The following is a 27,030-nucleotide window of genomic DNA, read 5'->3' as shown; positions in this document are numbered from 1 at the left end:
GCGACTGCTTCTTCCGCGACATCTTCGTCGCGTCCATCCTGTCTTCCATGTCTCCTGTGTTAAGCCCTTTCTTCGCACCCCGTTCGTCTTCCCTCCCCCTCCCATCCTTGTCGAGAGCACACCTATTTACAAGGTACATAAGATCATGGACATGCGTTCTCATTTAGTGGATTGGGGGGACGGGGTCACCAATACTTAGTGGATTGGGAGGGTTACGGTCCTGAGGAGAGGAGTTGGGTTCCGTCTCGGGACGTGCTGGACCGTTCACTCATTGATGATTTCCTCCGTTGCCGCCAGGATTCCTCCTCGAGTGCGCCAGGAGGCGCTCGGTGAGTGGGGGTACTGTCATGTTTTGTCATTTATTATCTTGTCTTGTCCCTGTGCTTCCCATTCTATTCGTTTCCCTCTGCTGGTCTTATTAGGTTCTTTCCCCTCTTTCTATCCCTCTCTCCCCCTCCCTCTCTCACTCTCTCGCTCTCTCTTCTCTCTATCGTTCCGTTCCTGCTCCCAGCTGTTCCTATTCCCCTAATCAATCATTTAGTCTTCCCACACCTGTTCCCGATCCTTTCCCCTGATTAGAGTCCCTATTTCTTCCTTTGTGTTCCGTTCCTGTCCTGTCGGTTCCTTGTTTAGAATTCACCGTGCTGTGATTGTGTATCGCCCTGTCGTGTCGTGTTTTCCTCAGATGCTGCGTGGTGAGCAGGTGTCTGAGTCTGTCTGGTTCAAGTGCCTTCCCGAGGCAACCTGCTGTTCACCTGCTGTTCAAGATCGAGTCTCCAGTTTGTCCTCGTCATTTCGAGTGAAAGTTGTGTTTTTTTGTTTGTATTTACTTTACTGGATTAAAGACTCTGTTTTCGCCAAGTCGCTTTTGGGTCCTCTTTCACCTGCATGACACGTGTAGACCAATTTGGGTTTCCAATCTCTCCAAAAGAATGTGGTGATCGATGGTATCAAAAGCAGCACTAAGGTCTAGGAGCACGAGGACAGATGCAGAGCCCTCGGTTCGATGCCATTAAAATGTCATTTACCACCTTCACAAGTGCCGTCTCAGTGCTATGATGGGGTCTAAAACCAGACTGAAGCATTTCGTATACATTGTTTGTCTTCAGGAAGGCAGTGAGTTGCTGCGCAACAGCCTTCTCTAAAATTTTTTGAGAGGAATGGAAGATTCGATATAGACCGATAGTTTTTTTTATTTTCTGGATCAAGGTTTGGCTTTTTCAAGAGATTACTGCCACTTTTAGTGAGTTTGGTACACATCCGGTGGATAGAGAGCCGTTTATTATGTTCAACATAGGAGGGCCAAGCACAGGAAGCAGCTCTTTCGGTAGTTTAGTTGGAATAGGGTCCAGTATGCAGCTTGAAGGTTTAGAGGCCATGATTATTTTCATCATTGTGTCAAGAGATATAGTACTAAAACACTTGAGCGTCTCTCTTGATCCTAGGTCCTGGCAGAGTTGTGCAGACTCAGGACAACTGAGCTTTGAAGGAACACGCAGATGTAAAGAGGAGTCCGTAATTTGCTTTCTAATAATCATAATCTTTTCCTCAAAGAAGTTCATGAATTTATCACTGCTAAAGTAAAAGTCATCCTCTCTTGGGGAATGCTGCTTTTTAGTTAGCTTTGCGACAGTATCAAAAAGGAATTTCAGATTGTTCTTATTTTCCTCAATTAAGTTAGAAAAATAGGATGATCGAGCAGCAGTAAGGGCTCTTCGGTACTGCACGCTACTGTCTTTCCAAGCTAGTCGGAAGACTTCCAGTTTGGTGTGGCGCCATTTCCGTTCAAATTTTCTGGAAGCTTGCTTCAGAGCTCGGGTATTATCTGTGTACCAGGGAGCTAGTTTCTTATGAGAAATGTTTTTAGAAGGCCTAGGCATGAAGGCCTAGCCAAGAAGGCCTAGGCATGAAGGCCTAGACAAGAAGGCCTAGCTAAGAAGGCCTGGGCATGAAGGCCTGGCCATGAAGGACTAGGAATGAAGGCCTAGGCATGAAGGCCTAGACAAGAAGGCCTAGCTAAGAAGGCCTGGGCATGAAGGCCTGGCCATGAAGGACTAGGAATGAAGGCCTAGGCATGAAGGCCTGGCCATGAAGGCCTAGCCAAGAAGGCCTGGGCATGAAGGCCTAGAAATGAAAGCCAAGCCATGTGCATTCAAACACACAAAACTAAAAACATCAACAAAATAGTTGTTAGTACTCACATCTACAGTATTGTAACAGTACAATAGTAGTAGTAGTAGTACTAATTTAAGTATTAGCAGTAGTAGTGTATTATTTTTTACATACATTACATACTTGGCAGCTAAAAGCTGAATTGCAGCACACTTACTTACTACTTACTTACTTACTTACTTACTTACTTACTGACTTTATAGTCTCCATGGGGACATTTTGTTGCAGTGTCACTAGCCACTCCTCTCCACAAACACTGTGTAGCACTCACTTTGGCAACAACAGACTTAAACCTTTGTCAAGATAACACTTAGAAATCAATAAATGTACAAAAATGTATGGGAGCGATCAGCCATGGCTGCCTTAGCAGCGCCATGGCAATGCAAAAACTGTAACCTAACGTAACTGTAACCTAACTGTATTGTAACCTAACTGAACTGTAACCTAACTGTATTGTAACCTAACTGAACCGTAACCTAACTGTATTGTAACCTAAATGAACTGTAACCTAAGTGAACTGTAACATAACTGTAACCTAAGTGAACTGTAACATAACTGAACTGTAACCTAACTGTATTGTAACCTAACTGAACTCTAACCTAACTGTATTGTAACCTAACTGAACTGTATCCTAACTGTATTGTAACCTAACTGTATTGTAACATAACTGAACTCTAACCTAACTGAACTGTACCTTAATTGTATTGTAACCTAACTGAACTGTAACCTAACTGTATTGTAACCTAACTGAACTGTAACCTAACTGTATTATAACATAACTGAACTGTAACCTAACTGTATTATAACATAACTGAACTGTAACCTAACTGAACTGTAACCTAACTGTATTGTAACCTAACTGAACTGTAACCTAACTGTATTATAACATAACTGAACTGTAACCTAACTGAACTGTACCTTAATTGTATTGTAACCTAACTGAACTGTAACCTAACTGTATTGTAACCTAACTGAACTGTAACCTAACTGTATTATAACATAACTGAACTGTAACCTAACTGTATTATAACATAACTGAACTGTAACCTAACTGAACTGTAACCTAACTGTATTGTAACCTAACTGAACTGTAACCTAACTGTATTATAACATAACTGAACTGTAACCTAACTGAACTGTAACCTAACTGTATTGTAACATAACTGAACTCTAACCTAACTATATTATAACATAACTGAACTCTAACCTAACTGAACTGTAACCTAACTGTATTGTAACATAACTGAACTGTAACCTAACTGAACTGTACCCTAACTGTATTGTAATCTAACTGACATGTACCCTAACTGTATTGTAACCTAACTGTATTGTAACCTAACTGTATTGTAACCTAACTTAACTGTACCCTAACTGTATTGTAACCTAACTGTATTGTAACCTAACTTAACTGTACCCTAACTGTATTGTAACCTAACTTAACTGTACCCTAATTTAACTGTACCCTAACTGTATTGTAATCTAACTGACATGTACCCTAACTGTATTGTAACCTAACTGTATTGTAACATAACTGAACTCTAACCTAACTGAACTGTACCCTAACTGTATTGTAATCTAACTGACATGTACCCTAACTGTATTGTAACCTAACTGTATTGTAACCTAACTGTATTGTAACCTAACTGAACTGTACCCTAACTGTATTGTAATCTAACTGACATGTACCCTAACTGTATTGTAACCTAACAGTATTGTAACCTAACTGTATTGTAACATAACTGAACTGTACCCTAACTGTATTGTAACATAACTGAACTGTAACCTAACTGAACTGTACCCTAACTGTATTGTAATCTAACTGACATGTACCCTAACTGTATTGTAACCTAACTGAACTCTAACCTAACTTAACTGTACCCTAACTGTATTGTAACCTAACTGAACTGTAACCTAACTGTATTATAACTTAACTGAACTGTAACCTATCTGTATTGTAACCTAACTGACATGTACCCTAACTGTATTGTAATCTAACTGACATGTATCCTAACTGTATTGTAACCTAACTGTATTGTAACATAACTGAACTCTAACCTAACTTAACTGTACCCTAACTGAACTGTAACCTAACTGTATTATAACCTAACTGAATTGTAAACTAACTGAACTGTAACCTTACTGAACTGTAACCTAACTGAACTCTAACCTAACTGAACTCTAACCTAACTGAACTGTACCCTAACTGTATTGTAACCTAATTGTATTGTAACCTAACTGTATTGTAACCTAACTGAACTGTAACCTAATTGTATTGTAACCTAACTGAACTGTAACCTAACTGTATTGTAACCTAATTGTATTGTAACCTAACTGAACTGTAACTGTATTGTAACCTAATTGTATTGTAACCTAACTGTATTGTAACCTAACTGAACTGTAACCTAATTGTATTGTAACCTAACTGTATTGTAACCTAACTGAACTGTAACCTAATTGTATTTTAACCTAACTGAACTGTAACCTAACTGTATTGTAACGTAACTTAACTGTACCCTAACTGTATTGTAATCTAACTGTATTGTAACATAACTGAACTGTACCCTAACTGTATTGTAACATAACTGAACTGTAACCTAACTGAACTGTACCCTAACTGTATTGTAATCTAACTGACATGTACCCTAACTGTATTGTAACCTAACTGAACTCTAACCTAACTTAACTGTACCCTAACTGTATTGTAACCTAACTGAACTGTAACCTAACTGTATTATAACTTAACTGAACTGTAACCTATCTGTATTGTAACCTAACTGACATGTACCCTAACTGTATTGTAATCTAACTGACATGTATCCTAACTGTATTGTAACCTAACTGTATTGTAACATAACTGAACTCTAACCTAACTTAACTGTACCCTAACTGAACTGTAACCTAACTGTATTATAACCTAACTGAATTGTAACCTAACTGAACTGTAACCTTACTGAACTGTAACCTAACTGAACTCTAACCTAACTGAACTCTAACCTAACTGAACTGTACCCTAACTGAACTGTAACCTAATTGTATTGTAACCTAACTAACTGTAACCTAACTGTATTGTAACCTAATTGTATTGTAACCTAACTGAACTGTAACTGTATTGTAACCTAATTGTATTGTAACCTAACTGTATTGTAACCTAACTGAACTGTAACCTAATTGTATTGTAACCTAACTGTATTGTAACCTAACTGAACTGTAACCTAATTGTATTGTAACCTAACTGAACTGTAACCTAACTGAACTGTAACCTAATTGTATTGTAACCTAACTGTATTGTAACCTAACTGAACTGTAACCTAATTGTATTGTAACCTAACTGAACTGTAACCTAATTGTATTGTAACCTAACTGAACTGTAACCTAACTGAACTGTAACCTAATTGTATTGTAACCTAATTGTATTGTAACCTAACTGTATTGTAACCTAACTGAACTGTAACCTAACTGTATTGTAACCTAATTTTATTGTAACCTAACTGTATTGTAACCTAACTGAACTGTAACCTAACTGTATTGTAACCTAACTGAACTGTAACCTAACTGTACAGTAACTGTATTGTAACATAACTGAACTCTAACCTAACTGAACTGTAACCTAACTGGATTGTAACATAACTGAACTCTAACCTAACTGAACTGTAACCTAATTGTATTGTAACCTAACTGTATTGTAACCTAACTGAACTGTAACCTAATTGTATTGTAACCTAACTGTATTGTAACCTAACTGAACTGTAACCTAACTGTATTGTAACCTAACTGAACTGTAACCTAATTGTATTGTAACCTAACTGAACTGTAACCTAACTGTATTGTAACCTAACTGTATTGTAACCTAACTGTATTGTAACCTAGCTGAACTGTAACCTAACTGTACAGTAACTGTATTGTTACAATTACCAGAATCTCTTCTTAAGACAATAATCATACGGTGGTATTGTCTTTTGTAGAAACAGAGAGTTCTTAGGCTATTGTGAGAGACAATGATCAGTAAGGGACATGGACTTAACAGAACACAGAGTAGCCTACATACGTCAAACTACATTGTACAAAAAGGACAAGACATTGGCCAAGCTAACTCTTATCAAGGATGATAAGTTTACCCAAATATGGCGGACACTACAGCGTATCTCAACAATCTGATATAGACTCAACTAAGGAGAGATAATGAAAAGTCCAAATGAAATGGGGCCTTAGTGGGTTTGAGAACCTGTGTTTGGTAGGGTGTGTGACTTTGGAGGAAGGAAAGGCAGGCTTCCATAGCAGCGTAGCACAGCTTTGGTGATGGGAAGCAGGAACGCAGAGCTGGGTCCAGCTATTGACTTGCTTTATTGATTTTGGCAAGGGAGTTGAGTACTTAAAATCACAACAACTTTTAATCCAATGTGATGATTGTGTGTGACGGCAATCCCCAACAGAATCAGAATGGAGTTCAAATCAGGCCCCACCAGCTGCACTGGCTTAGGATAAACTGGCACTCACTACTGGTTCATAATAAAATGGGGAGTCACCAACCACAAGCATAACCAAGCCCTGATAAAAAGGAGGAAAAAAACTAAAAGTCACTTTACACTCCAACAGCCATACTTGCATTCTTGCAAAGAAAACTCAAGTTGATAGCTTGTGCCAAAGATAATCTTCCCACTTGAATGGTGAATAAATCCTATTTTGTCATTGAGGTGATGTATGCAGGGCTGTGACTGTGTAACTCTGTTAAGTTGGTTTTATTATTCAGGTTTCACACCTTCTGGCTCCCTCCCTATGACCCCACTGTCCCTCCTAAACCCCTCTGGAACCTTCCTCCCAGAGCTACAGGCAAACTTCTCACCTCAGCCAACCTTCAACAGTGTCAAAAGCTACAGCCTGAATCAGAACCTGGCGTGTTTATGGGTTCCTGATGCAAATAATGAATAATGTAAAAATACTTAAATAGGTCTAATCTTTCTAAGCGTAGTGGGAAGGCATTAAAAGTGTCCTTGTGATGTGTTGCTTTAGGAGCGTTGTTGTGGAGGTGGAGGGGGCAGAGTCCTGATTGGTGGGCAGGGATGAATGATTAGCGGCGAGCTGCAGTAATATCCTCCACGGCCTGGCTGCAGGAGCCAATCACAACGCTGTAAACATTTCACTGCGTCCCAGCATTACTTTACTGCCTGTAGAGGAAGGGAGTTGTGCCTTTAATACTAAAGCGGGCTGCTGCCGAGACTCATTACCACAGTCCTGTCACCAGACACACACACTCTGACACACACTGACACACTCTGACACACTCTGACACACTCTGACACACACACACACACACACACACACACACACACACACACACACACACACACACACACACACACACACACACACACACACACACACACACACACACACACACACACACACACACACACACACACACACACACACACACAAGCCTTTGGAAATGAATTCCATTGTCACCCAGAGTCAATTCCCAGCTGAATTGGAGGAGCTGCTATTGCTCCTGCTCTGTCCATGTGACTAAGTGTCTCCTGCCTGCCTGCTGCTGCGGCTGCCGCACCTCCATTTTGCTGCAGGGATATTTGGTACAGTGTCTGGCTGATGAATAATATAACAGCATTGGTTTGCTCAGGGAAAAGCAGTTTATGCAAACATACATAATACTAAAGCCCACATTCTCCTCAATGAATTTGCATTGACAGTGCATAAACAATACACAGTGATTAGTGGACCTTCCTATAATTAGATTGTTTAAATACCATCTAAATACCATGATTTAATATATTTAGGATTTTTTATACAGAAAATATGGTATTAATGTGAATGTTGTCAGGCAGTTTAGCAGGTGCCTGGAAGCCCGTCAATAAGGTTGAGAAAATAGATGACATTCATTATGTAATGTGACTGGAGATATAGTCTGCAAGGGGCCCGTCTTTTCAACTGGGAGATAATATGTGTAATTGACTTGAGTCCTATTTTTATGATTACTTTTTGAAACAAAGGACTGCTTAAAAGAGCATACAATCACACCATTTTCCTTTTGTTTGGTTCTTGAAGCTTTTAGATGAAGACAGGCTACACTCACAATGTAATCACATTAAAACCATTTGATATATTATCTTGCAATTCAGGTTTTCCCCCCTTAATTTTTCCAAATCATATGATTATATTGTTTACCAAATTAAAATCATCCTGGACTGAGGGAATTCTTACCACAAAGTGCATTTCCAATGCAATAATAATAGCATAACAGTTACACTCTCGAAAACAGAAGCTGATGAATGTAAATCCCCACAGCATACAGTATGATAATATATGAGGAGTAGATAAACACAACTGTTCCCACACTGTACCCATGTTGACGCAGTCAGATAAATGGATGTAAATGGGCCCGGCGGTGAATGATGCATCTGGGGAGTTGGCATGGCGAGGAGCGGCGTGCCGTGGAGGAGGCGTGCCGTGGAGGAGGCGTGTCCAGTGCTGGGCCGTGTGTCACCGCTGTGGTGCATCGGACAGAGTTTTGGAAAGTTCCCAGCGGGCTGCTGGTGATAAGGATGAGCGAGTGGCCCGTTACGAGAAATGTCCCTCAAAGTGCACAATTCAGAGCGAGATGGATCAGCCCCACCCACTGGACTGAAGGGTGCTTCTTTACCAGCCTCCCGGGCACTCTCTCTGCACTATCTAGTATACAAATATCTCTGTCTCTCTCTCTCTGTTATGCCAAGTGGGATTATTCTGGAGCGCTGCAAATCAAGCCCACTCTGCATGATGTGCATACGGAGCCCAGGCCAGCCAAACAAATCATGGCAAGCCCACAGCTTCAGGAGGAATCAGATTAGGGAGCTATCTCTATGAGGTACTTTATATCCATTACTCCCCATGCACATCGCTGTAGTCTACGGCACACACATATACTCATGCACTCACACTAGGGCTGTGATGGTCATGGAATTTTGGATGATGGTAATTCGCCAGCCAAATGAACGTGGTCAACGTAATTAACGTTTGAATGGCACAGTTGGGACGCACATTTTCTCCTCTCCTACGCTTCTGACTGCATGTGCTGCCATAGAAATAGAATGAATAGAACGGGCATCCCCATTCAAGTCAATGATGGCATAATGGGTGGACTGGCGGCCATTGTGAGTGTACCCAAAGGAGCAAAGCAGGAAGCAAAATATGTGCTAAAATATGTGATGTGATCTGTTGATTCAACTCAGCCATCTGCACTGCTCTGTCTGATAGAGCTGAGCGATTACTACTTTTTGAGGTCAGTTTGGTTTTTGTTAAGATTATTAAAAAATCATATTTATTTATTTTGGTTTTGTCCCGCCTTCAGTCAGCTGTTTGTTCCACAATTTAAAAAAATAAGAATTCTTCCAACACCCTCCATCAGTATGAAACCATCTCTGATAGTAAATCAAACTTCCCACACTGATACAGGAGAGAGGAGATCGTCTACAAATAATCCCAATATGACAGTTCTGCACCACAGTGCCATGTCTGATTCAATGGCTCGTCTCAATCACCTGCTCCCTCTCTCCCTTCTCTCGCTCACTCTACTCTCTCTCTTCTGCTCTCTCTCTCCCTTCTCTCGCTCACTCTACTCTCTTTCTCCTGCTCCCTCTCTCCCTTCTCTCGCTCACTCAACTCTCTTTCTCCTGCTCTCTCTCTCCCTTCTCTCGCTCACTCTCTTTCTCCTGCTCCCTCTCTCCCTTCTCTCGCTCACTCACTCAACTCTCTTTCTCCTGCTCTCTCTCTCCCTTCTCTCACTCACTCTACTCTCTTTCTCCTGCTCTCTCTCTCCCTTCTCTCGCTCACTCTACTCTCTTTCTCCTGCTCTCTCTATTTACCTCCCCCTTCTCTCTCTCTGAAGCAGGCACCAGAAAATAGAGGGATTAGTGGTGTGTATTGGTGCTTAGCACTGGACACAGTAGCCATTTTAGAGCAATGATGAACTGTGTGTAAGAGTGTGTGTTCTTACTGGCTTTTCACACTGGCTAACCCACTATTCTCCACACTGGCTAACCCACTATTCTCCACATGGGTACATAGGAGCTGGTCCAGGACCAGTGTGGTGGGTGGTTATAGAGACTTAAAGGTTTGACAAACTGCCTTCAGGGAATGGCTGGAGTTGGCACTGCCTGTTAAGAAAGACAGACAGACAGACAGACAGACAGACAGACAGACAGACAGACAGACAGACAGACAGACAGACAGACAGACAGACAGACAGACAGACAGACAGACAGACAGACAGACAGACAGACAGACAGACAGACAGACAGACAGACAGACAGACAGACAGACAGACAGACAGACAGACAGACAGACAGACAGACAGACAGACAGACAGACAGACAGACAGACAGACAGACAGACAGACAGACAGACAGACAGACAGACAGACAGAGGGGTAGAGAGAGAAAGAGAGGGAGAGAGGAGGGAATGGGGTAGGAAGGAGGGAGGAATTGCTGAAAAGAGAGGGGTGGAGAAGATAAATTAGGCTGTTATGTATATCACGGGCAATTCACACTGGCACACATTCCATCTGTGAGCCCATCAGCTGTCAAATTGGGAAAGCGATGGGAATGCAAGGCACCAAGCATCTCAATAAGACCAGAGCTGGGCGCACCACTGAGACCTCATCAAAACACAATCACGTCCCCTGCCAGACCCCTCAGATGGACGCAGCCAGACACACACTCACCACACCACATACACACACACTCAGAACCCTCACATTTACCCAAATCTGTAAATAATCACACACACAAAAATACATTAGTTTGTAGTCACACATGAACATATTTCCGCCCCATACAATACCACCCAGGTTAAATAGTGCTTATCATCTCTCACTATCACCAGTGAGTATATCTCCATTATAAAGAGGCTTACCTCAAAAGCTCCACCTAGCCTGAGACTCTGTTGGTGATGTGGAACGTAGCAGGCACAGGCAGGCTCCTGAGCTCAATGAGGTGCAGTCCAAGCAACCCAGCCAAGTCTAGCCCAACCCAGCCTGGCTCAGCCCATCCCATCCCATGCCATGCCAGTTGACTTTAGCCAAGCCTATCTCAGCTCAGCCCAGAGTGCCCAGTCAGGTGTAACCACATCACGCACGACCAGCTCCCAGATCAGCAGTCCCTCAGCTAATCCCAGCAGATAGCGCAAATGCTGACCACCAGCAAATAATTGCTTCCAGTTGGCTGGCTCCCCCGAAGCCACTCTAAGGCAGGGACAGGTGTTTCCATGTAGGGAATTTCTTCCTTCCCAGGGACTTATCGTAATCTGTTCAATTCTGCTAAATTAAGAGATCCTACCTGATATGTGTTGGTGTCACTGATAAGATTAGGCCTGGTGTGGTGTCTGCTAGATAATGCTCCCATACATTAACGCTAATATTGCATGTTTATCCAGGAAGGATCTCGCTGCATGCCAAGTGCACAAATACATGTCTGTTTCGTCATCTGCTGAGAAATATTGAATTTGATAGCTTTTCCTGTTTATTGCTTTCGAATGCCTTCGGCACCTTTCCCTGCGAGAACAAAGGGAGTCTGCTGCCAAGTGCTGCTGTGTCAAGAGCCCTATCAAAACGTCTGACTTCACAGGGCCAGGGAGGGAGAGCATCGAAGCATACTCACAATGATAAACCAATGGCACGACAGCCATTCACAACTCTTCTCTTAATAATTCAGAAAATCACCATAAATAAAACAATATGCCCTTAAAAAGAAAACAAACTAAATGAGCTACTAGCATCTCTCTCTCAACGTTATTTGCTTTGCTGTAGTAACACTGATAAGAGGCTATGTCCTATAGTGAAGATGAGACTCACAGACAAAGGTGGTACAGCAGGAGATGGAGGAAGGAAAGCTGTGGAGAGAAAATGGCTGGGCTAGCAGATGGATAGTCCCTTCATTTGCAAATAAAATATCCGTCCTTCAAGCAAACAGGCATGTGCCTTTTACTGAGGAGTGGCTTCCGTCTGGCCACTCTACCATAAAGGCCTGATTGGTGGAGTGCTGCAGAGATGGGTGTCCTTCTGTAAGGTTCTCCCATCTCCACAGAGGAACTCTGGAGCTCTGTCAGAGTGACCCTTGGGTTCTTGGTCCCCACCCTGACCAAGGGCCTTCTCCCCCGATTGCTCAGTTTGGCCGGGCGGCCAGCTCTAGGAAGAGTCTTGGTGGTTCCAAACTTCTTCCATTTAAGAATGATGAAGGCCACTGTGTCCTTGGGGACCTTCAATGCTGCAGATTTTTTTTTACCCTTCCCCAGATCTGTGCCTCGACACAATCCTGTCTCTGAGCTTTACGGACAATTCCTTTGACCTCATGGCTTGGTTTTTGCTTTGACATGCACTGTCAACTGTGGGACCTTATATAGACAGGTGTGTGCCTTTCCAAATCATGTCCAATCAATTGAACTTAACACATGTGGAATCCAATCAAGTTGTAGAAACATCTCAAGTATGATCAATGGAAACAGGCTGCATCTGAGCTCAATTTCGATTCTTATAGCAAAGGGTCTGAATAGTTATGTAAATAATACACTTTTTATAAATTTGCAAACATTTCTACAAACCTGTTTTCACATTGTCATTATGAGGTATTGTGTGTAGATTGATGAGGATTTTTTATTTTATTTTTTAAATCCATTTTAGAATAAGTCACTGGCTTGCTGGGGCTCTCTCGTGCCGTCCCTGGGGGGGTGCGTCACCTGGGTGGGTTGATTCACTGTTGTGGTCGGCCTGTCTGGGTTCCCCCTTTGGGTTGTACCGTGTCGGAGATCTTTGTGGGCTATACTCGGCCTTGTCTCAGGATGGTAAGTTGGTGGTTGAAGGTTTCCCTCTAGTGGTGTGGGGGCTGTGCTTTGGCAAAGTGGGTGGGGTTATATCCTTCCTGTTTGGCCCTGTCCGGGGGTGTCCTCGGATGGGGCCACAGTGTCTCCTGACCCCTCCTGTCTCAGCCTCCAGTATTTATGCTGCAGTAGTTTATGTGTCGGGGGGCTAGGGTCAGTTTGTTTATCTGGAGTACTTCTCCTGTCCTATTCGGTGTCCTGTGTGAATCTAAGTGTGCGTTCTCTAATTCTCTCCTTCTCTCGTTCTTTCTCTCTCTCGGAGGACCTGAGCCCTAGGACCATGCCCCAGGACTACCTGACATGATGACTCCTTGCTATCCCCAGTCCACCTGGCCATGCTGCTGCTCCAGTTTCAACTGGCCTGGGCCCTAGGACCATGTCCCAGGACTACCTGACATGAGGACTCCTTGCTGTCCCCAGTCCACCTGGCCATGCTCCTGCTCCAGTTTCAACTGTTCTGCCTTACTATTATTCAACCATGCTGGTCATTTATGAACATTTGAACATCTTGGCCACGTTCTGTTATAATCTCCACCCGGCACAGCCAGAAGAGGACTGGCCACCCATTTACATTACATTTAACATTACATTTAAGTCATTTAGCAGACGCTCTTATCCAGAGCGACTTACAAATTGGTGCATTCACCTTATGACATCCAGTGGGACAGTCACTTAACAATAGTGCATCTAAAACTTAGGGGGGTGGGGTGAGAGGGATTACTTAACCTATCCTAGGTATTCCTTAAAGAGGTGGGGTTTCAGGTGTCTCCGGAAGGTGGTGATTGACTCCGCTGTCCTGGCGTCGTGAGGGAGTTTGTTCCACCATTGGGGGGCCAGGGCAGCGAACAGTTTTGACTGGGCTGAGCGGGAGCTGTACTTCCTCAGTGGTAGGGAGGCGAGCAGGCCAGAGGTGGATGAACGCAGTGCCCTTGTTTGGGTGTAGGGCCTGATCAGAGCCTGGAGGTACTGAGGTGCCGTTCCCCTCACAGCTCCGTAGGCAAGCACCATGGTCTTGTAGCGGATGCGAGCTTCAACTGGAAGCCAGTGGAGAGAACGGAGGAGCGGGGTGACGTGAGAGAACTTGGGAAGGTTGAACACCAGACGGGCTGCGGCGTTCTGGATGAGTTGAAGGGGTTTAATGGCACAGGCAGGGAGCCCAGCCAACAGCGAGTTGCAGTAATCCAGACGGGAGATGACAAGTGCCTGGATTAGGACCTGCGCCGCTTCCTGTGTGAGGCAGGGTCGTACTCTGCGGATGTTGTAGAGCATGAACCTACAGGAACGGGCCACCGCCTTGATGTTAGTAGAGAACGACAGGGTGTTGTCCAGGATCACGCCAAGGTTCTTGGCGCTCTGGGAGGAGGACACAATGGAGTTGTCGACCGTGATGGCGAGATCATGGAACGGGCAGTCCTTCCCCGGGAGGAAGAGCAGCTCCGTCTTGCCGAGGTTCAGCTTGAGGTGGTGATCCGTCATCCACACTGATATGTCTGCCAGACATGCAGAGATGCGATTCGCCACCTGGTCATCAGAAGGGGGAAAGGAGAAGATTAATTGTGTGTCGTCTGCATAGCAATGATAAGAGAGACCATGTGAGGTTATGACAGAGCCAAGTGACTTGGTGTATAGCGAGAATAGGAGAGGGCCAAGAACAGAGCCCTGGGGGACACCAGTGGTGAGAGCGCGTGGTGAGGAGACAGATTCTCGCCACGCCACCTGGTAGGAGCGACCTGACAGGTAGGACGCAATCCAAGCGTGGGCCGCGCCGGAGATGCCCAACTCGGAGAGGGTGGAGAGGAGGATCTGATGGTTCACAGTATCGAAGGCAGCTGATAGATCTAGAAGGATGAGAGCAGAGGAGAGAGAGTTAGCTTTAGCAGTGCGGAGCGCCTCCGTGATACAGAGGAGAGCAGTCTCAGTTGAATGACTAGTCTTGAAACCTGACTGATTTGGATCAAGAAGGTCATTCAGAGAGAGATAGCGGGAGAGCTGGCCAAGGACGGCACGTTCAAGAGTTTTGGAGAGAAAAGAAAGAAGGGATACTGGTCTGTAATTGTTGACATCGGAGGGATCGAGTGTAGGTTTTTTCAGAAGGGGTGCAACTCTCGCTCTCTTGAAGACGGAAGGGACGTAGCCAACGGTCAGGGATGAGTTGATGAGCGAGGTGAGGTAAGGAGAAGGTCTCCGGAAATGGTCTGGAGAAGAGAGGAGGGGATAGGGTCAAGCGGGCAGGTTGTTGGGCGGCCGGCCGTCACTAGACGCGAGATTTCATCTGGAGAGAGAGGGGAGAAAGAGGTCAGAGCACAGGGTAGGGCAGTGTGAGCAGAACCAGCGGTGTCGTTTGACTTAGCAAACGAGGATCGGATGTCGTCGACCTTCTTTTCAAAATGGTTGACGAAGTCATCTGCAGAGAGGGAGGAGGGGGAGGGGGCAGAGGATTCAGGAGGGAGGAGAAGGTGGCAAAGAGCTTCCTAGGGTTAGAGGCAGATGCTTGGAATTTAGCGTGGTAGAAAGTGGCTTTAGCAGCAGAGACAGAGGAGGAAAATGTAGAGAGGAGGGAGTGAAAGGATGCCAGGTCCGCAGGGAGGCGAGTTTTCCTCCATTTCCGCTCGGCTGCCCGGAGCCCTGTTCTGTGAGCTCGCAATGAGTCGTCGAGCCACGGGGCGGGAGGGGAGGACCGAGCCGGCCTGGAGGATAGGGGACATAGAGAGTCAAAGGATGCAGAAAGGGAGGAGAGGAGGGTTGAGGAGGCAGAATCAGGAGATAGGTGGGAGAAGGTTTGAGCGGAGGGAAGAGATGATAGGATGGAAGAGGAGAGAGTAGCGGGGGAGAGAGAGCGAAGGTTGGGACGGCGCGATACCATCCAGTAGGGGCAGTGTGGGAGGTGTTGGATGAGAGCGAGAGGGAAAAGGATACAAGGCAGTGGTCGGAGACTTGGAGGGGAGTTGCAGTGAGGTTAGTGGAAGAACAGCATCTAGTAAAGATGAGGTCGAGCGTATTGCCTGCCTTGTGAGTAGGGGGAAGGTGAGAGGGTGAGGTCAAAGAGGAGAGGAGTGGAAAGAAGGAGGCAGAGAGGAAAGAGTCAAAGGTAGACGTGGGGAGGTTAAAGTCGCCCAGAACTGTGAGAGGTGAGCCGTCCTCAGGAAAGGAGCTTATCAAGGCATCAAGCTCATTGATGAACTCTCCGAGGGAACCTGGAGGGCGATAAATGATAAGGATGTTAAGCTTGAAAGGGCTAGTAACTGTGACAGCATGGAATTCAAAGGAGGCGATAGACAGATGGGTAAGGGGAGAAAGAGAGAATGACCACTTGGGAGAGATGAGGATCCCGGTGCCACCACCCCGCTGACCAGACGCTCTCGGGGTGTGCGAGAACACGTGGGCGGACGAAGAGAGAGCAGTAGGAGTAGCAGTGTTGTCTGTGGTGATCCATGTTTCCGTCAGTGCCAAGAAGTCGAGGGACTGGAGGGAGGCATAGGCTGAGATGAACTCTGCCTTGTTGACCGCAGATTGGCAGTTCCAGAGGCTACCGGAGACCTGGAACTCCACGTGGGTCGTGCGCGCTGGGACCACCAGAGTAGGGTGGCCGCGGCCACGCTGTGGAGCGTTTGTATGGTCTGTGCAGAGAGGAGAGAACGGGGATAAACAGACACATAGTTGACAGGCTACAGAAGAGGCTACGCTAATGCAAAGGAGATTGGAATGACAAGTGGACTACACGTCTCGAATGTTCAGAAAGTTAAGCTACATAGCAAGAATCTTATTGACTAAAATGATTAAAATGATACAGTACTGCTGAAGTAGGCCAGCTGGCAGTGGGTGCGTTGTTGACACTACACTAATCAAGTCGTTCCGTTGAGTGTAATAGTTTCTGCAGTGTTGCTATTCGGGGCTAGCAGGCTAGCTAGCAGTGTTGTTTACGTTACGTTGCGTTAAAAGAACGACAATAGATGGCTAGCGAACCTAGAAAATCGCTCTAGACTACACAATTATCTTTGATACAAAGACGGCTATGTAGCTAGCTAAGTAGCTAGCTACGATCAAACAAATCAAACCGTTGTACTGTAATGAAATGAAGTGAAAAAGTGATACAACCTGTGAATGCGACCGGGTAGTTGAGTTCTATACAGAAGACGTTGGCTAGCGTTGGCTAGCTGTTGGCTAGCTAGCAGAGTCACCTACGTTAAGGACGACAAATAGCTGGCTAGCTAACCTCGGTAAATTAAGATAATCACTCTAAGACTACACACTCTAAACCTAAACAACACAATTATCTTGGATACGATGATACGATGGTACGAAGACAGCAAAGACAGCCATGTAGGTAGCTAACACTAAACTAATCAGTTGAGTGTAATAGTAATAGTTTCTCAGTGCAGCTAATCAGTGGACGTTAGCTAGCTGGCTAGTGAAGACTACGTTAGGACGGCGAAATACGATAATTACGCAATTATCTTTGATACAAAGACGGCTATGTAGCTAGCTGAGAAGAAATTGCTAAGATAAGACAAATCAAACCGTTGTGATATAATGAAATATAATGAAAAAGTTATACTACCCGTTGGAGCGACGTGCAGATGCGACCACTCGCTCCAACCGGAACCGGATCCAAGAAACCCAGCCTAAAACAGAAACCCACATATGCTCTCTCTAATTCTCTCTTTCTTTCTCTCTCTCGGAGGACCTGAGCCCTAGGACCGTGCCCCAGGACTACCTGACATGATGGCTCCTTGCTGTCCCCAGTCCACCTGACTGTGCTGCTGCTCCAGTTTCAACTGTTCTGCCTTATTATTATTTGACTATGCTGGTCATTTATGAACATTTGAACATCTTGGTCATGTTCTGTTATAATCTCTACCCGGCACAGCCAGAAGAGGACTGGCCACCCCACATAGCCCGGTTCCTCTCTAGGTTTCTTCCTAGGTTTTGGCCTTTCTAGGGAGTTTTTCCTAGCCACCGTGCTTTTACACCTGCATTGTTTGCTGTTTGGGGTTTTAGGCTGGGTTTCTGTACAGCACTTTGAGATATCAGCTGATGTACGAAGGGCTATATAAATAAATTTGATTTGATTTGATTTGAATAAGGTTGTAAAGTAACAAAATGTGGAAAAAGGGAAGGGGTCTGAATACTTTATGAATGCACTGTGTATGGCTCTTTATATATTACACAAAGCTACATAATATACAGAGCCAGACAGGATGGTTGCTGTTAGATCAGCTACAGAAATAGCCAGTCAGTGTTTCCATAGAAATATGCAGAAGGCCACAGGGCCTATGTGGCAGCAGACAGTGGAGCCCTGAGGATGAGCTGCTGCTATCCCCGTTTCCTGCTTTCTCCCCAGTGAACGACATGGAGGAGGGAGGATAAACACTGGAATCACCCAGAGCCTTGTGGGGGTCCTGCAGGGCCAAAGAGCCAGCCTCAGGAACGTGGGGGAACAACAGAGGAGGAAAGAGGAGAGAGAAAACGCCTCTCAGAAAAGAGCCAGTCAATCTCCAGCACATAGTCACATAACTAACCCTAGCATCTGCCTTTGAGCTGGATTATGGGGTTTAGGCCCTACAGTAGAGCTTCAGCAGTAGAGGTCCACAGTAGGCCAAAGCTTGGTATCAACTTAACACTGACACACCATGGCACGGCTTCAGAGATTACAGTGGAGCAGAAGGAAGATGTTCCCTCTCTGACACAAAGTGCAGCATTGCAGGGTTTAATTATCCCTTTCTCTCCCTCTTTCTCTCTCTCTACGCCGCTCACATCTCCCTCTTTCTTTCTGTCAAGAGCAGCGGGCGAACGAGGGGCTACCTATGCTTAGTGGGGCAGGTGAACATCTGAAATGACAGGGACAAGGCCTTCTTGAGTGCTCTGTGGAATGCTGGCAACTCACAGAGACCATTAGGGAGATGTGTTCTGATCAAATGCATCATCATGCATGTAGACAGAGAGACGCAGAGACAGACAGTGGGGTCTGGAGCGGTCACCTTGAACAGCCTGACAAGACCCAGGCAGGAGGGCCTTCAGACAGTCATTACACTCCTATCAAACTCCATTCAAACTGCCATCCAACTACCTTCTCCCTGGAGCTGTGAGCTGTGCAGCCTGACACTAACATTCCCTCCTATTAGTTATCTAAACACGGAAAGCTCTACATGTGTGAGGCGTCATAAGCCTACACTGCATCTCCCATTGTATTGCTTTGTAGTCCTACTTAGTCTGTCTGTCCGCATCGGCCCTCGGAGCAACAAGATGTGAGAGCTATTACTAAAGGACCTACAATAGTCTTTGTTTTCAGGAGCGAGGCTTGACTCAAACACAACACAGGAGAAGAAGAGATAAAATAATGTAAGCAAGTTTGCCTATGACACAACGGTGGTGGGTCTGCTTACCAACGACGATTACCAGGAGCTCAGAGACCTGGCAGTGTGGTGCCAGGACAATAACATCTCCCTCAACGTGGGCAAGACAAAGGAGCTTATCGTGGACAACAGGAAACGGAGGCCCGAACACGCCCCCATTCACATCGACAGGGCTGTTGTGGAGCGTGTTGAAAGCTTCAAGTTCCTCGGTGTCCACATCACTAAGGACCTATCATGGTCCAAACACACCAACATAGTCGTGAAGAGGGCATGACAACGCCTTTTCTCCCTCAGGAGGCTGAAAAGATTTGGCATGGGCCCATAGAGTCTAAAAAGTTCTACAGCTGCACCACTGAGAGCATCTTGGCTCGCTGCATCACCGCTTGGTATGGAAACTGCTTGGCATCAGACCACAAGGTGCTACAGAGGCTAGTGTGTACAGCCAAGTACATCACTGGAGCCAAACTCCCTACCATCCAGGACCTCTATACCAGCAAGTGTCAGAGGAAGGCCCTAAACATTCTCAAAGACACCAGTCACCCAAGTCATAGACTGTTCTCTCTGCTACCACACGGCAAACAGTACCGGGACGCTCCAGAAGGCTCCAGAACTGCATCCAACCCCAAGCCACGAGACTGCTAAATAGTTCACCAAATAGATACCAGGACTATCTGCATTGACCCTTTTTGACATTATGCACACACACTGGACTCTACCCACACACTCACACATACTTACACTGACACTCCAACACATACACACACACACACACACACTCACTCACACATAACAAGTACACACACACTCACTCACACATACTGACACCCCAACACACACACTGGACTCTACCCACACACTCACACATACTTACACTGACACTCCAACACATACACACACACACACACTCACTCACACATAACAAGTACACACAGGCACACTGTCAGCACACAAACACACACGTCCACACTTCCACACTCATGACATATGCTGCTGCTACTGTCTATTATCTATCCTGTTTCCTAGTCACTTTACCTCTACCTATATGTACAATCCTGCCTCAATTTCCTCGTACCCCTGCACATAGACTCAGTACTGATAACCTGTGCATATAGCCAAGCTATCATTGCTCAATGTGTATTTATTCCTTGTGTTATTATTTTTTTATATTATTATAATAATTCTTTATTATATTCTGCATTGTTGGGAAGGACCCGTAAGTAAGCATTTCAGTTGTTGTTTTCGAAAAATGTTTACGAAAATTAGATTTGATGTCAGCCACAATATGCAGCTGAATGTTTACTTACGTATCCCACTCTCCTGAGGACCCCGAGACTGTGGCAAGCATTTAACCTTGTGTATACAGTACAGTATATCAACTATAACATGGCGGCATCACTATCAAATGCGACATGAGCCGTGAAGTATGGGGGATCGTCAAACGGCAAGGAGAGATCAGTGAGCATCAGAGAACACTGCTTCAGTTTGCATTTCATTCTGCTGCTGTACCGGCACAACGTCAATTGGACACCTTTCAATTTCCAGTTACTGGGAAGCGAGTGTGTTTGCAAGTATGTGTGTGTCCGTGTGTGTGTGTGTGTGTGTGTGTGTGTGTGTGTGTGTGTGTGTGTGGTGTGCATAAGATGCTTATGGAACCAAGGAGGAGAAGGTGAAATATTACCCAAGCATGTTCCCCTCCCTCCAAGCTAACCTTGGGTGTATGTGACCTTGTTAGCTGGGCCACTGCAGGGACAAAGCAGCAGGCAAATGGCCTCAGTCTGTCCCTCCCTCCCCATGGATCTCACACTCACACGTTCCTGCGTCTGCTCACCTCTCCCTGCCACTGTTTGCAGAGTTGGAAATTGCTTTAATAATTGACACCGTTAATAACCAGGCTGGTCTCTGCGGCACAGAGGGGCCCTGTTCAAACACAGGAGTGTGTGTCCTGCTCGGGCCCAGGCGTGGTGCAGAGGGGGGAAGTGTTTGGAGAGAAGAGCTAGTGTGTGAGTATGTGCGTGTGTATGTGATTTTAGTCTGAGTCATCAGAAACTGTGCAGAATTGACTGATCTGCTAGTTGAGGGTGGTAATAGGATGGGCTCCTGTGTAAACACATAGGAAACTACAGCGGACTCATCTGAGCTACCACAGACACAGAGCTGAAGGTCATAGAGACAGGGTGAGAGATGCTCCTCCAAGCTACAGAACAGGACTTTATCTGGGTTAACCTGAGCCTCCACCATCCCAGGACATTACCTGGCCTTTTCTCCAACCCAGATGTCATATCATTCCCACCCTGAATAACGAGGTAGTCTGTACAACAGGGTGGCCACTGTACGTCAACAAGACAAAGAAGGCAACCGTAATGGAATTGTAATTCTATGTAGGCAGCAGTGACTGAATGGTCACATTCATATACTGCAATCAACAGGGAAAACAACTTATTCAATACTGTTCTGTAATCAACAACAGCCTGTTTCCCCTCCCATGGAAATGGACATCGTCCTATTCAGACAGAGAGGGCCTTGATGAGCTTCTCATCACCACCCATCATCCATACTTAGAGCTCTCTCTCTATCTCCCTCTTCCCCCCCCCCCCCCTCTTTCTGCTGGCCCGTCTGTCCACAGGCTCTACTCTGGGTAACTATTCTGAGGAGAGGGAGAGATGGCGAGGGCAAATCTTGGAAAAAGTCTGCCTTTTGTGTGAAAAGAGACAATATTAACAACAATAGAGAAATGAATAAGACGGCCAGGAGGCCCGAAGGTTGGGCTGCAGGGGGAGTAGGGTGGTGGGTACTGCTGGTAAAGGAGGGTGAGGAGAACAGGGGAGGAGAGGGAGGAGGAGGGAGGGGTGATAAGTGCACGATTTCCTCGGCGGCTGTGTGGTGCTGCAGCCACGCCGCTGTCACACGTCAGAGGGAGCAAATCAAAGGCAGCTCTTTTGATGAATATAAAACAGAGTCCTGCTGAGAAGCACTCTGCCTCTCCCTCTCTCTAATCACAGAGCCGCAGCACAGAGCAATCCCCCCAACCCTGCACAAAATGAAAGAAGAGTGGAAACAAGGAGAAGGGGACGGAGAGCACACACAATCACAACAAAGCCTGCTTTAGAATGGCAATAAACATTGGTCCTCTGGAGAGGTCTGCACAGGGATGGGGTGTGGTGTCGGGAGGAGATGGAACAGCAGAAAGTGTTCTATTCCCTCTCAAACAGCACAATGTACATGTCTCATCTGAAAGCAATGGCCAACCCAGCAGCTGGTACGTATACCACACCTGCATCAGTGCCTGTGGCTTCAGAACTGATAAAGGCTTTAGTTTTGTTCAAATGATGTCTACATTTTCAAATAATAGTCAAATCAACTCATAAACAACATTTTAGTCAAACGTATGACACAAAGAACCTAATGTCTTGAGTGAGAAATGAGATTCCTCGTCTTTTTCAGGGAATGCGCTCCACAAAACTTTAGCCCATATTTTCAATAGCTCAATCTCTTTCATAGACGAGGCACAACAGTTCTTAACAGGCATAGCGTGTGTGAATGTGTGTGTGTGAGCGTGTGTGTCTGGGTAAGTGTGCGTACGCCTGTCCCTTTTCAACGCCCCTACTGTGTTCTAGGAGTGGGGTCCCATAGCATCCCCTACTACTTAGGATTTATTGTCGAGTGAGACCACTTCACTCTCCTCCTTAACCTCTCCTTTCATTACTGCTCCCCATACGGGTGGCTGTGGACAGAACAGCCCTTATGCTCCAGACTGCAGGCTGAAACCATCCACAGAGAAGCCCACCACCTAGCACTTTCCCTGGGTCCTGCTGCATCCCTCCGTCCATCCCCCTAGTAGGGCACCTACTACTAACTATCCTCTTTGTAGGAGTCAAAATTCATCAAATAAGAGACAGCGGGCGCTGCAAATATCCCATCTACTGCAACGCTGACTAGCTCAATGCCACAACTCTCCATTTCCACCCAGTCCTTTTGTGCAGATGAGTTCAATCAGGTCAAAAACTAGTGGTCAAAGAACGTTAGGGAGGTTAAGACCTCATTTATGGTAACTAGTTCTACCCCTCCTCTGCACCTCATCTAAATCCAGCGTGGTTCCCTGCGTGTCCAGACCCCAGCTCAACCAGCCTCCCCTGGGCAGCTCTCCTCTACTGTTCCCCAGGCAGCGCTTGTCTGTGGCACCGGAGCCTGCTCCCACCCAGGCCCTGGGCCCTGAAAGTGACACATGCGTGGGTGTCGCCGACGTGTCACCTTCCTGCCCGCTGAAGTATGAGGCAATTTCCTGCGAGTGGCGCATGGCGAGGGAGAGCGAGGGGCTAGGCGCGACCCAGCTCCACCGTTCTCTATGATACTGTCAAGGAAGAGTAATGGCTTTCTGCAGCGGCAGCCACTACCAAACTAATGTTGTGTGACTTTGGCTCTCCTTTCCAATGCATTTCCTCCACATTGAGAGAGGGAAAGAGAGAAGGAAAAGGGATGAGAGGTGAAGAGGAGAGAGGAAAAGGCAGCAGAGATGTAGGACAGGGTCAGGACCCATAGATTCCTTCAGTGTTAGAATATTCTGTTTCAGCACCAAAGACATCCACTCTTACACAAAGACAATGCTGTTTCACCAAAACACCAAATACATGACAGGATCATTTCTCTCATTTACATATGTTTTCTACGGTTCCCTCTATTCTCCACCATCTGGCTATGAGGCTGTTTCCTCCTCCACCCCCACGCAGCCAAACAGGATACCAGTCAGTGAGCCCACCAGGGAAGCCTGACTAATCAGCAAGCCAATTCAACCAATCAGGAAGGTTCTAACTAGCATTTGGATGATTTGAAGGTCAAAATCCACCAGAGAGAAAAGAAATCATCCCAGACAGGACTAATAGGCCAATCTACCTACCATCTCTGAGGCTATGTCCATAATTACACAAAACTCATTGTACCTGACCTCCCAAATTCAATAAGCAATGAGGAGAAGTTGTCTCATTATTTTCACACAATTTCCATATTAAACGAAAACAAAAGGAACTCCAAAAAGCCCTCTTTCTAGGGACCTGCATAGTTCCCTACTTAAACTCTCTGCCTTCTTCTGCTGCTGCACATGTAATTGCAATCCAATCCCGTCCAGAAATGTTAAGGTTATTATACAGAATTACAGCCTGATTAAAATTGCACAATATTACAATTCATTAGAGTTAATTGACTCCCATCATGGTCTCTGGGCTGCCTGCCAGATGTGTGGAGATGTCAAGAGTTAGGTGGAGAGAAGGGGGACAGAGCTGCTATTCAGGCTGGCTCTGGCTTCCACATTGGGGCCATCAGTACCCAGTCCACATGTGCCATCAGTAGAGCCCCTCTCAACAAACACTGATCTCAAAGATCTCCAGCTCTCCTGGGCAATCATGATCTCCAACCCATGACATAATACAGACAGACCACACAGACAGACCACACAGACAGACCATACAGACAGACAAACCATACAGACAGACCGTGTGAGAGACTGAGTCACCATGTACGGATGCGTTCATCTGGAAATGAGGGTTTAATGTGATTTATGTGTGAATGCGTAGGCTTATACAGGAATGTTAATAACAACAGGATGACTGATGAAATGTTAATGAGTCTTAGAATAGAGAAAATGAACAAAATAACTTTATAGGACTAGCTTACATTTCTATCATTTTCTATCACCTAGTAATGCATTTGTTTGCACAGAAAAATGACATTTGGATGAATATATAAGACTGGAAAAGCCCAGAGTTTATCCAATTTAATTATATGTTCACTGATGCATTGTTAGACCTTACAGCCTATATAAAACGTAGGTCAGGTAGTAGATCATGTCCTGTGGAACGTATAACAGTACATGTACAGTATATGCATGAACACTGTGCTTTAACCCACTTTCCCTGCTGTACTCACATCCCCAGACAGGGTAGCGCTGCTGATGCCCACTCTAACAGCCACCTCCTGTCTCAGCTGGCCAATGGTCTCCTCAGAGCTCATGACCTGCCATCAAGACAACCACACAGCACATCCTTCACTGTACCACACCAATGGGTTACAAGTACAACTGTGTCATACACTGTAGATTAGACCAATGTAGGTTTCATTATGCCTATGAAGCAATTGCATACTCTGTCAATAGTGTTCAAATTAAATGAGGTTAACATTTTGATTTACTAGTTCTATTTGATCTTGACCAGAAGTGTTTACCAACAGAATTGGCCAGTCCAGAACTAGACCTGTCTGGATGGTAATAGTTCCCCAGCCATACCTGGTCAGTGAGCTGCTTCACCTTGCTCTCCAGCTGGTGGAGCTCCTGCAGCTGTGTCAGCTTGTCCCGGTCCTTCTTGGTCATCTCCAGGTGCAGCTCTGTGATGGTGTCCTGCAGCTCCTGGACCTGGGCTTCACGCTCCTCCACCTGATACAAGATAAACACAGGCCTGATTCGATATATGTTTACCTCCTCCCTTTCCTCCTTCTTTCCTTCCACCCAGCCAGATTTCCTTGAAGTAAATCACCAATTTCACACAGTAGGTTAGGTGAAAGCAGGGATTCCCCTATTATTTTTGCCAATCAAGTCATGTCAGAACATGTCAGATAAGTGGTTATTTCAAGGAGGGAAGGAAAGAAACAGGGATGCATTTACATATTATTGGAAGTCTGCTGCACTAAACTAAAACACAAAAGCCTATTGAAAGTCCCCAGAAGCAACTGAACATCATAGTCGTCTATTACAGTAAAACAGAAAATACAATACAGTTCGCACTCACATGTCAAACTATCAAGAGAGGCACATCTCAAAGGAGATGTGCCAATTTCAGGTACAAGATGACATTTTTGTGACAGAAGATACAGTACATATCAATTTCCCAGAAAAGCTTAGCTCCACTGGTGCTTGTTGCTGGGTTAGTTTTGAATCCATTTCCCAAAGCCAAATTAGCCTCTGCTATTGAGAGTCACAGTGTAGGCAAAACCAAGGTCAGTCACCCAGAAGCAAATGTGTCAAAATTCAATAGGCTTTGGAAGATGAAACTGACCTCAACACAATACCTGCATCAAATCCTGCTATACACCATGCTTACTATACAATACAACTGACAGTGTTGAGAACTTCAAGATGTAAGAAAGGCAACATTTTAATTCATGAAGAAAACTTCTAATTTCATAAACTCAATTAACCCAACAGACAGATTTGTAATCAGACAATGCTACACAGATAACATGCATGTCTTGTTCTTTATTACCAGCCAATTGACACTGCATGGTAAGTGTCAGCGAATATAATTAAGATGTCATTTTCCCTGGATGTCCCAATTATATACCCCTCAGTTGCTTATCAAATGGATGTCAGGACTTTAATTTCAAGTAAATTCACCAAGATACTGGTTGGAAGAATTATTTTGAAATCAACGGGCAGTTATTTTTTAGACAGTCCAAAAGCAAGTACTGGACTAAATCAGATAAATGATGTGTTGCATTGTCCATTTCAAGGCTATACTACTACAAATGAAAAACATCATGTGTATAGTGTTTGTCCCATATTTCATCAAAGCATTTGCTCTCTACAAATGTAGTCGGAGGAACAGTATTAAAAATCTGTCGTAAAGAGAACAAGAGGCATCTCTCCCTCCTCTGAGGAGAATAA

General features: G+C 45.2%; 1 protein-coding gene across 4 annotated transcripts in view; it reads right to left on the bottom strand.

Moving 5' to 3' along the window:
• The window catches only part of LOC124033761, a 169,995-nt gene that overhangs the window by 66,147 nt on the left and 76,818 nt on the right, over positions 1-27,030 (bottom strand). For all 4 annotated transcript variants that reach the window (XM_046346004.1, XM_046346005.1, XM_046346006.1 and 1 more), the window contains 2 exons: positions 25,657-25,803; positions 25,302-25,388 (listed from right to left, as the gene is read on the bottom strand). In XM_046346004.1, coding sequence (XP_046201960.1) covers positions 25,302-25,388; positions 25,657-25,740 — 171 coding nt within the window. In that variant the 5' untranslated portion in view covers positions 25,741-25,803. The remainder of the gene's footprint in view (positions 1-25,301; positions 25,389-25,656; positions 25,804-27,030) is intronic.

This window comes from Oncorhynchus gorbuscha, linkage group LG04, assembly GCF_021184085.1.
Source record: "Oncorhynchus gorbuscha isolate QuinsamMale2020 ecotype Even-year linkage group LG04, OgorEven_v1.0, whole genome shotgun sequence".
Taxonomy (NCBI): domain Eukaryota; kingdom Metazoa; phylum Chordata; class Actinopteri; order Salmoniformes; family Salmonidae; genus Oncorhynchus; species Oncorhynchus gorbuscha.
The sequence above is the reverse complement of the archived record's forward strand: the minus strand, read 5'-3'. Positions and strand labels throughout refer to the sequence as shown.